General features: G+C 39.4%; 1 protein-coding gene across 1 annotated transcript in view; it reads left to right on the top strand.

Annotated features, from left to right (window-relative positions):
* AFF2 (AF4/FMR2 family member 2) overlaps positions 1-12,438 on the top strand; it is a gene marked incomplete in the record, with an annotated part of 408,588 nt that overhangs the window by 296,023 nt on the left and 100,127 nt on the right. The window contains 1 exon segment of the mRNA XM_034781192.1: positions 4,950-5,001. Within this exon segment, the coding sequence (XP_034637083.1) occupies positions 4,950-5,001 (52 nt within the window).

Below are 12,438 nucleotides of genomic sequence, written 5' to 3' on the forward strand. Positions count from 1 at the left end.
TTCTGGTTGCTAGATCCTTGAGAAAAGCACCAGGAGCAGCAAAGAAACAGTAATGATCCAGCTCACTCTACCAAAATCATATATCCCTCCAAAATTGTTTTAGGACAGCCTCACTTTCAATCCATACCGTTTTTCAAAGAGTCCACTAAGGCCTAAGTCAACTTACTGCATCCTCAAAATAATAAAGTTTTTGTCAATCGTCAGTGGTGTGGCCCTCCCAAACTCATGCCAATAAAACCTTCATTCCACCCCCTTTCTATCTAAGTTTCTAATGCATAAAAAGCCTGCTCTTGGAGCAGATTCATCTCTGGAATAAGCAAGTGTAGTAGTCAGTCAAGGAGAATTACACCAGTTTGCCCCAGGGATAAATGTGTTTCTTTGTCACCACATTTCAGGCTGCAGCAAATTCACATCCCAAATTATAAACCTCTGAAAATATAATGAATATGCTGACACAGCCTTAACTGTTGCTCTGTAAATGGCACTGCTCTAATAATGAGATCAAAAATCCTTCTTAATCCCACACTTTCCCTAAAGTGGTGTTATGCATTAGCTATGGATGAAAAGACAAACAAGTACATGTATATTCAACAATAATGTCGATTAGGTCAGAGAAGAATAGGAAATGAAATGAATTTGTAACACCTCCGGAGATAGCTTTCTGATACAGACTGTTTTCTTTTTGATTTACCCTCATTGACTGTGTTCATTATAACTTTAATATATCCACTGAATTGCCTTTTATTAACAGCTGGGATGATATTACCAAGGAATTCATTCTGTAATCTCAAGACAAGGTGTTCTTAAATTTAACGGTTACATAGTTCCATATAGATCATATATGCATACTTACACGTAGCTGTCTCTCAAGAGGACTCAATTTCAAGTTCAGACCATACAGACAGTGTTGGAAAGTACTGTAGATACAGAGCTCTTGCGGCTCAGGGCTTTGAGGCTGAAATGTGTTACTTCTCTAGGTACGATGATTATGAAACAGTCACCTTGGATTAGGATTGCTGGCAATCTTTAAAAGCCCTTATTGGGCCTTGAGAGTGATCAGATGCCACTTGCTTATAAATGGGAGTTAATAGAAGCATTAAATGTGCAAGCCACCATGACCCACTTCTCCAGAATATTAAGCACATTTTAAAATAGTTGAAGAATGTCTAAATCCTCCACTTTCTGTAAAATATTACCTCCTTCTAACTAATATCCTCTGGGAGGAGGCTTTCTGAACTCTTGAACATTTCACTTTCATTTATGCATACTGTATATTTTTGAATTTCTTCCCTCACTTTTTGCTTTGCCATATATTTATTGTTGGTACCATATTCAGTTTCTCCCTAATTATTCCATCTGCCACTACAGGATGATGCATTTTAGTAGCGGTGTGGTTTGGTTGTTTAACCTTTGAGTTGTGTAACTGAATGTGATGACATATTCCTCATGTAGCAGACCAGGCTAAGAAGAATTATATACTCCAAGTGATAAGCTTGGACCCGCTAAACAAATACCCCTCTCTCTAGTCTTCTAAACATCCATTAGTCTCTTGATGGGAACTCATAAATCCTGCAGATTTAGTTTATCTGAAACCAACTCCAACAGTTGTCCTTCCTACTAATCATCATATTTTATATCAAATTTATATTTTTCAATATTCAATATAAACATACCTGCTGCTTACTGTACTGTTAGAAAATGTCTGTAACATGCTTTATAAAGACAGTTATTAATCAGCCATTTTACAAGACTGTTTCGTAGGTATATTCATTTATCTTTTTATACTTGCTTCTTTTCATTTGTCTAATACAGAATTTCTTTTATCCTTTTGGTTTCCTTCAACAGAATATGTCAAGAAGAAATTTAACATGTAACAAAAGGGAAAAAAGTGCAATGGCTAGAAAGAAAGAAATAACCCTTTAGGCTTAAATCATGAAAAGGTCCCTTGCCTTCTTTTTCTTAGCTCTGTATTTTGTTTTAAATACTACAGAGCACATTATCTGCTTTAAAGAGGCAGAATGCTTTGCATATTTAAGTGAGATGTAGGTTTTAGAAGAGGAATTTAGGATTGAATTAGAATTAAGAAGCACAAAGATGTATCCACACATTAAGGTGATCTTATAATTCTGGGTGCATTGTCCTCAAGAGTATATAATGAACTCGGATGATGCAGTTAAGGGCTCTGGATAGATCAAGCTGCAGTGATCTGTTGTTGTGAATGGTGCACAAGGCAGTGCCACTGTAGAAACAAATGAATGTGTCTGCTAGATAAACAACATAAAAAGTTCCCATTCATCACTAAAATCTAGCCCTCTAAAGATTAATATTTCCTGCAGATTTCTTAGTTTTGGAGGAAAAGATTCCTTATCCGTACCTTAGACTTACTTCTATGAGCTCACATTTTACAAGGAGGCATCTGACATTTATCAAGAGGTTAATGACTAGTAGTTTCATGTCCAGATACTTTGTAACCACTGAGCTGCCCGACAACAGAGGTCACTAAAAGACAGATGACTTACTAGCCAGTTAAAGTTCTCCTTACACTTTCTCTTTTAAAAGCACCAGCAGGGTTTGGAGATGGCTGATATTTGACCAGCTGGAATACTGTCCCCTTGTAGGGAGCCATGATTTACCGGTAGTCTTCAAACAAAAGGCCATCCAGACAAAACACTCATTGATTTTTACGGTTATTTAAAGGCTAACAGTAAAAATTCATAGACTCCAGTCTTCATCAGCATGAAAAGGAATCCGTAATTGCAATTTGCAAGTCTCCTGCAGAGGCAGAAGGGGATCAAAATAGGACAGGGGAAGCTCATCAATTTCAGTGGGTAGCATGAGAGGTCTTGATGATGCATGCTGATACGTTGTTCCATCATCTAGTGATAGAGGGATTTGGTGTAGAAAAGAGACTGTGGTAACAGAAGAAATGTAGCCTAAAGGAGTTTGTGTTCCCAAGAAGGCCCATTGCCACTCACACAATGTAGGTATGGGTAGTTGAATAGGTGCATATACTTGGTGGTTCCCCACTCTTATTCTGTGGTCATCCAGAAATGGAGGAATCTAGACTGATGTAAAAGCAGGTAAAATGGTTTCTTTTCCAAAACATGTGAAAATATCTTATTCCTGCATTTTAAAAATGTACAGATTTATCAAAAGAGAGCTGTTGTATAAAATAGGTAGTAATATAGTAGTATACATTTTTCATCACTTCCCCTTTTAAAATGGGGAGAGAGCTGGGGGCAGCATAGAATCATAGAATATCAGAGTTGGAAGGGACCTCAGGAGGTCATCTAGTCCAACCCCCTGCTCAAACCAGGACCAATTCCCAACTAAATCATCCCAGCCAGGGCTTTGTCAAGCCTGACCTTAAAAACCTCTAAGGAAGGAGATTCCACCACCTTCCTAGGTATCCCATTCCAGTGCTTCACCACCCTCCTAGTGAAAAAGTTTTTCCTAATATCCAACCTAAACCTCCCCCACTGCAACTTGAGACCATTACTCCTTGTTCTGTCATCAGGTATCACTGAGAACAGTCTAGATCCATCCTCTTTGGAACCCCTTTCAGGTAGTTGAAAGCAGCTATCAAATCCACCCTCATTCTTCTCTTCTGCAAACTAAACAATCCCAGTTCCCTCAGCCTCTCCTCATAAGTCATGTGCTCCAGCCCCCTAATCATTTTTGTTGCCCTCCGCTGGACTCTTTCTAATTTTTCCACATCCTTGTAGTGTGGGGCCCAAAACCGGACTCAGTACTCCAGATGAGGCCTCACCAATGTCGAATAGAGGGGAATGATCACGTCCCTCGATCTGCTGGCAGATCCCCTACTTATACAGCCCAAAATACCATTAGCCTTCTTGGCAACAAGGGCACATATTGTTGACTCATATCCAGCTTCTCGTCCACTGTAACCCCTAGGTCCTTTTCTGCAGAACTGCTTCTTAGCCATTCGGTCCCTAGTCTGTAACAGTGAATGAGATTCTTCTGTCCTTGTTGAACCTCATCAGGTTTCTTTTGGCCCAATCCTCTAATTTGTCTAGGTCCCTCTGTAACCTATCCCTACCCTCCAGCATATCTACCACTCCTCCTAGTTTAGTGTCATCTGCAAACTTGCTGAGAGTGCAGTCCATGCCATCCTCCAGATCATTAATGAAGATATTGAACAAAACCGGCCCCAGGACCGACCCTTGGGGTACTCCGCTTGAAACCGGCTTCCAACTAGACATGGAGCCGTTGATCACTACCCGCTGAGCCCGACGATCTAGCCAGCTTTCTATCCACCTTATAGTCCATGGTCTCTTCCTTCCCCTTGTCCTGTAGAGGGAACAGGGAACAGTGGTATGACAGATTCCCCTGTAGAAGAGAGACTGTGTAGAGGAGATTCCTAGCACGGAAAACTCCTGTCTTTCCCTCCGATACTACTGTACCTCCTGATAGGAATGCTGGAAGACCCAGAAATTCTTCAAACAGGCACCAGCTCCTCCTGGTATTCCCAATTCACAATCCCCTGCCTGGTGGGTCCTCAAATCAGCAGCCAAGAAAAATATGGGGCAGCAGTCTAAATCAAGAAGAACAGGAACCCCTTTCTCTGTTTCCAGCAAAGGAGAGAAGCTGTGCTTCCTCTTACTTTAACTCCACTCTCCCAATCTAGAAATACCCATTTGTGGTAAGCTACTCACTATGGGCCAATCAGCAGGTAGAAGAGGACATGAAAGAGGGGCTAATTGTAAGCATTTGTGATGGAGTGATTTTCAAAGTAGTCCATCCTTGCCTTTATTCACATAAAAAGGTGGTCATGGTGTACTCACAATTTCCTTTTATAGATCCTGATTCTGCTGCAGTTGAACTCACTGGGAGTTTTTTCACTGACTTCACTGAGGGTTAGATTTGGCCTATAATTTATAAAATTAGTTCATTAAATGTAATTATGGATTATTATTATTATTTTTTAGAATGCTTGAAGATGATCTAAAACTCAGCAGTGATGAAGATGACCACGAACAGGTAAAATTCTGACGTGTGCATATAACATACGTATCTGACAATATCTTCATCAGTTGAACGTGGTTGCATATTATTTTATTATATCTGTATCAAATCCATTCCTGGGTAAACTTCTCCCAATCCATCACCACAAGGCTTGCCTACACATTGAATTATTCTGGAATAGCTATTCCCAAACAACTGATTATGAATAGTGTCACGTTTTGACAATCTTACTCCAAAATAAGAGTACCTTGTTCCAGTTTAATTCACTTTGAAAGTGGATTAAGCTTAACAGGAACAAGGTACTTCTATTCCAGAATACGGCCATGACTACACTACAAGATTATGTCAACCTAACTTCTATCAGAATATCACCACGTCAGTTATTAAATCGCTTGTGTGTATGCACACTTGGCCTCTTGGCTCAGCGGGGCGCATCCTCACCAGGAGGGTTTATATCAATTGTATTGTCCGTGTGGGGCATTGTGGGACAGCTCGTGAATGCCAGTAATAACCCAGTGTCTACACTGACACTGTGTTGACCTAATTACATTGACTGATTCTACGATGCTCAGGGAGGTGGTGTTACTAAATTGGCATACAGAGGCACTTACGTCAGCAAGAGCCAAATTTGAGTGAAGACACTTCCACAGCTAAGTCAACGTAAGGTAGTTTATGGCAACCTAACCCTGTTATGTAGACCAGGTCTAAGAGTGTCTACCCATGGAGTTATTCAGGAATAATTTTCAAGGGGAGACAGGTCCTCTTAGCCTTTGTTTTAGTTCACCAGTTAATCATCTTGACTCCACGGCCTTGCACCCAGTTTGGGTCGCTGTTTACACCTGTGCAAAGGGTTGTAAAATGCTCCCAAATCAGAATTCTCCACTCACTCCTATCAGAAGTAATGGTTTGCACCCACTTTACACTCTCTTTGCACTGATATCAATGACTGTAGTCAGTACAAAGCAGTGGAGAACCGTGGAACTTTTGTTCCAGCCACTGAACAAAGGGTTTAGAGCCCACAATCATTAATCCTAATATAAATATTAGTGATACACTCCCGTTTCCCAGAGGTACAGCGGCAGGACCTGGCTGTGAATCAATAGCAGACGTCTTTCAGCCTAGAGGGGACATTCGTGAAAAAGCATTTGCAGAAAACTTGCTGATACCTTGTCCTTTCTTCCATTCTGCATTATAAATATTTACAGTTACTGCTGAGAAATAAAATGGAGGGCATGCATCTTTTCAGCATTTTTAATAAGAAAGTCTAGACACCTTGGGCCAAATTCGTCCCTGGTATAATTTCAGTGAAGACAATGGAGTTAAACCAAGGATAAATTTGGTCCCGTATCATTCTTAGGTCATAAAACAGTAAAGCAAATTTTCAATTTTGTTGCCATAATTGTTATGATGTGGAATGTTGTATTGTGTGTGAATTCTTACTTTCTTCCTTGATAAGTCACTCTCACAGTGTCCAGCTGATCATTAGGAATATGAAAAGGGAATGATGCAAACCTCCTTTGGGATGTCTGTTTACCTACAGCTTCAGAAATGTTGCTTTTAACTGAGCGCTCTCATTCATTCTTCAAACTACCTGAATTTTACCACTACCCCTCCCATTTCCTCCTCCTGGGCATGCCAAGAAATATATATTTTGTAGTGTCCATTGGCACCTGGATTGTACGAGTCAGCATTTTCTAACACAGAAACCCAATGTCAAGCACTCACAAGTCGAAGGATTAAAAACCTACATGTATGCAATGCAGAGTTGTATAATCTTGTGCAGCTTGTCTGACTAACAAGTTTACTGCTTGATTGAAAATGTAATATTTATAATGAGAGGCCCAATGTAATCTATTTGGCAATGTCAGTACCAGTTCAAAACTAGAATAACAGCAAGCAGACACATACTCAGGGCCTGATTCTGATCTCACACCAGTTTCGTACTGGTGTTACTCCGCTGACGTCAGTGGAGTTACTCTGTGTTCACACCAGCAACCGTGAGAGCAGAATCAGGCGCTGAAGTGAGTAAGGGCCTGATTCAAAGCCCACTGAAGTGAATGAAAAGACTTCCATCAACTGTGATGGAGTTTGGATATAACCTTAATGTCTTTCAGAAAAACAAGGAAACTGTGAGTCTTACACTAATATCATTGCACTAAAAATCCAGGTGTCACTTTCTAGTAATGCCCTTGGCAACACCAGGTTCAAAGAGAAGAAGGAGACACAGTAAGGAACATTCATATGGTTTCTTAAGGTTCTACAATACATATTCAAGAGAGTTTCTGTTTAGCATTGACCCTGTTTTCACACTAGGCAGGACGTTCAAACCTTCTGAGAAATCCCAAGTATCTTTTAAAAAACAGATGCTTTACTGCATATTTAGGTATTCCAAGAGTGCACTCTTCAATCAGGTATCAAAAATAATCTATCTGGAAAGGAAAAGCTCTCTCAATTGTCCTTTGTTTCAAGGGGCATTGCTCATTTCCAGCATTCCACCCAAATGTGCAGGCCCTCACTTTTAGTTACATCGGAAATAGAAGATCATGAAATGGAAGGAATAAAAAGCATCGAATATATTAAAGGAAGGAATCCCATGTTAAGTCTCCTGGATTAATAACTTGTGCACGTCCTTCATTTTGGATCTTTGTCACAGATTGCATCCCACATTGAGACCTGGGCAAGCGGAGTAGAGCTCTGTTGTAGCAGTCAAAAGTTCACTTGTTGGATTCTTTCACACTTTACAAGTTTTGATCGTGTTTCTTTTAAAAACAAACAAACCATTGATCAGATGTACTGGTCAGATACATAAACACTAACAAAACAATTATGGCATGTTCAAATGCAAAATACTGTTTCCTGGAATATATAAAATGATCATTCATGAGAGCTAGAATGAGACTATCGCAATATACAAATTCTAAGATACCAAACGTTCAGCTGTGGGGCACTGAGTTACAAAACTAATTTTTTAACGTAAGAGTTTACAGTCAAATGATGCTTGAAATTCAGATATACACATGTGCATACCATAACTGAGAGAGAAAAGATGAAAATCTCAGTTTGAAAGCACCTTAGCAGTTTTTCCAATATCTTTGTATTCTGTCTCCTCTCTTATATTTTACCTTTCAGATTTACCCTGTACTCCAAAATCACCATTTTTGTACTTTATGAAGCTTGTAACATAGGCCAAGCGCAGGTTTACGCGTGCAAAAATGTACCATTTACTGATTTTTCTCAAACAAAAGTAAATAATGTTAGTCTGATTTGCTGAACTATCTAGTGCTTCCCAGCCAGCACAAATATTTGCAATCAGTGTTATAACTAGAGTAGGGCCCAAACCCCAAATCTGAACTGCATCCTGCTTTTTCCACCTGCCAATCAGGTTCTTCCTTTTGTTTCACACTTCTTGGGAGGAACCAACTAAACACAAGTTCCCAGTGCAATGCTATAACTAAGAGGGTGAACACAATTCTTGGATGTATAAGCAGAGTAATATTACCTCTGCATCAAGTGTCAGTGAGACCATTACTGGAATTCTGTGCCCGGTTCTGGCATCCACACTTTGAAAAGAATATTGAAAATTTGGAAAGGGTTCAGAAAAGAGAGCTAAGAATTATTTGAAATCTAGAAAATATACCTTATAGTGAGAGACTTAAGAAGCTTAATCTATTTAGTTTATCCAAGAGAAGGTTAAGAGGTGACTTGCCCATAGTCAACAAATACCAGCAGGGGGAATTGATTTCTGACAGTAGTTAAGATAGGCTGGAAGATGAAGCTAGAAAAATTCACACTAGAAATAAGGCACTAGAAATAAGGTGCACATTTTTAACAGTCAGGGTAATTACCTATTGGAACCCCTTCCCTAGGAATAAGGTGGTTTTTCTATCACTTGCTATCTTTAAGTCCAGACAGGATATCTTTCTTAAAAGCTACAGAAGTTGTGGGCTCAATACAGAAATTACTGAGTGAAGTTCTTTGGCCTGTGTTATTCAGGAAGTCATACTAGATGATCTTAACAGTCCCTTCTGACCTAAAAATCCTATGAATCTATGAACCATATCGATCATTGTGATGAAGCAGGAGCAAGTTGCTCCAAGCCAGGTGCAGAATTCATCACATTGCTTTATGGGCCACCATTTGAAAAGCTACAGTTATCTCCTAAATCTCCTGCTAACATTTTGGGGGAAGCACCATCATCAGTGCAGTCACCTTAGAACAGAGCAGGGGACACGTGCTTTGTGTGTCACTTACGCATAACGCTGATTCTTTTGCTTTCCATTGCGGGTGATTTGGGATTAAAGGAACACAGAAGATGAGGGGTTAGATCTGGAATCAATTTTCATTTACAGCTGAGAAGCAGTTATTGATGCTGTGCTCACAGTTCAATAAAAGATCTAAAGATATAGACCTTGTGTTTCTCTTTCAATATAAGCAACACAATCAGTCTCAAATGTTTTCACAGAGAAAATTGTATTGACAGTTTTATTAAAATTGCCATCTTTAAAGTTTTACATTATCTACAATTTGACCAATTCCAGTGGTTTTTAATATGCACGCTGACCAACCCAATAGATATTTATGGCACAAATGCATAACGCCAGGTAAACATCTGCTTAATGTATTATTGAGTAGAATCATTATATTTAACTTAAGCAGTTGCCTGGATTTTAAACTGTTACAGTACTGTCATTGAACAGAATTTTGGTGCATGGATCACTAGGATATTGTTACTTTGCAGAGAATGTTCCCATTACCCAATAGTTTCAGATTGGCTGTGGGATTATAAATACAAAGAAAATAACAGACGTGTATTAGTAAACCTATAATTTGGCAATGCATTTCAGGGATTAATGTTAACTAATGTTAACAGTGTTCTGTAAGGAAGGATAGAGCCTTTAGATGGTCCTATTACTTAGTTAAACAAAAAAACCCAGAAATTTAGGAAGAATAGTGTTTTTTTAAATTAGTGACTAGGTTCATCTTAAAGAATTTAGATAAAACACAGGTTAGTATTTTTTGTTCTTTAAAGTAGCTCTGCATAATTCAATTTAGCTTTGAGCTCAGAGCCATCCAAAAGAATTGTGCCCTGATACAGTATTTTAAGTAGTTGTAGTGTACCCAATTTTCTTTAACCAGCTCTTCTTTGTTCTTCCTAAGGAATAATCTTCGTAACCTTTGAAACGTGCACTTAATTTAAAGCACATTGCTGGAGATCTGGGTATTTTTGAACCAAAGAAACATTGATACCATTTACAGATCTGTTCCATTATTCTGAATATTTTATGTACATTGTATTTTGGCAGAACAATCCATGAAACATTTTTATCTTTTCTATTTGTTTTTTCTGCTTCACTTAATGATTACCTTTTGCATGTGTGATAACCATGCATGTACGAGACACCTTTTATATAATCCATGTCCATGATCTTAGTTTTATAGTTTATCCAAACAGTCTTTCTTGGCTAGGTTAGTATTAGATAATTGCATGCAAAATGAATTACTTTGTAGCTGAGTCTAAAAATGCTGTCAGCCGTAGGGAGAGCTTCTGATTCTTGTAATGCACATTGAACTTTCAAAGCATTTATTCAAGTTAAATTAAAACAGACTTTTTGGCTTAAGGTTTGTGAATATAAAAGATTCAGTACATTTTCATCATGTAAACAGCACTGTTTTAAAGTGATATAGTAACCATACTAGTTGCAACAATAGATACCCTTTCCTATTGTAATTTTTCCTGTTTTTTAGCTAGATCCTGAACAAGTTGTTTGCCTCCCCAAGGTTTCTCCACATTTCCATTTACTTTGTTATCAGCAGAAAGGCTGAGGTACAGCTCTTCAGTAATGACATCAATACTGCACACACAGCGAGAGAGGTCGTCTTGTCAAAGCTATAGAAAAATCAGACGGATTAGGATGAAACTAGGTGCAAAATAACTTTGATAGAGTCTTTTAATGTAAACAGTTTATCTGTCACTGGGCTTCATTGAAATCCCAGACAAAGCAATGCAACATTGGTGGTTGCCACAGCAGAATTAGTTTTGATGAAGACCCCACATAGCAGTGTTTAAGATATACAGTCATGTTTTAAAGCTGTAGGGAAATGTTTTCATTCAGCCATTAGTGAAAACAGAAGCCATTAGGATAGTGTAGTCATTCTCCAATCTTTTTCATTCTATAGGCTAAGAAAGATCCTCTGATGGAGAAATGTCTCTTCTTGATACCCCATTCCATTTTTGCTTGGTGCTCGAAATATTTTATTCTGTGCAACACTAATGAAACACGGGGCGTACTTTGCCCCAGGATACTCCTGTTTCACAAGACTAATTTTTGGCAATAAGAGCTTGTATGGCTGGTAACAATGCCTACAATAGTCATGGGGATTCATTTCATAGTATTTCTGTGCCCCATAAACACCTGTGGCCATTGCATTCAGCAATGCCTGTGAGGTCTTGTAAAGAATATGTCAGATAAAGCGTATACACAATTTCAAATCACTAAAATGCCACAGATTTTAGGACTTGTAACTCTTTCAGGTCCATGACATTTTATTTAATCTTTTCAGTCGGTCATCGTATCTACCAATGACAAGGAGATTTAAATGACCCTCGGAACATATGGTTGCACTGTATGGTACTGTGGAACTGTGCTGGAAATTGACCAAACAGAAGTTTGCCATGAAGGTTCCAGTTGTGGCCCTCAACAGGGCTATGGAACACTTGCTGCACATACCAGAAAAGCAGTGGATGGAGCAGCCATTTTAGTCAGAGGACACTGGATTGTCTTTTCCTTGTCCAATTTGGCTGTTGTGACCCAGCTCTCAGCTTCACCAGACATAGAAAAAAATAGGGAAAAACAAAACACAAAGATGCTTGGCAGCCAGACAGTCCTAGCAAAGAGGGAAAGGATTGATAAATGATGTTAGAGAGAGGTCCTCTCCTCGCTTACCCACAAACAAGCATACATATAACACGCTCCTTAGTAATCTCTTAACTAGGCACTTCACCTTCATGCTACCCACATGAAATGACCAGGTAATATCGATCACAGCACAGACATCATATACGTGGAACAGAAAATACAGCCCTACTGGCTCCTTAGCTAATTCCAAGCCTCAAATGATAACCAGCAAAAGTGGGGGCAGCCTTTCCCCAGCTTAAGTTAAGGGCCAGTGCAGATGTAGATAAACAGACATGGGGAGCTACTATAGCTCAAAGTGGATGGGCCCACAGGTGGCCAGCGCAGCCTCAAAGGTGGGTGTCATCGGCTGGAAAAGCAGCAGAAGGAGCTGAGTTAGCACATCCAGTTGTCAGCCTCTGCAAGCAGGAATCCCAGTGGAGATTAAAGCTACTCTCCCCAGAGGAGCACCTGTGGGAGGGTGGTGGTGAGACCTGACAGCTGTAAACCCCGTTGGGGTGAATCCCCCTGCGCACAGCAGAGATAGTGGGCAAAGGGA

The sequence above is a fragment of the Trachemys scripta genome, chromosome 9 (genome assembly GCF_013100865.1).
Source record: "Trachemys scripta elegans isolate TJP31775 chromosome 9, CAS_Tse_1.0, whole genome shotgun sequence".
NCBI lineage: Eukaryota > Metazoa > Chordata > Testudines > Emydidae > Trachemys > Trachemys scripta.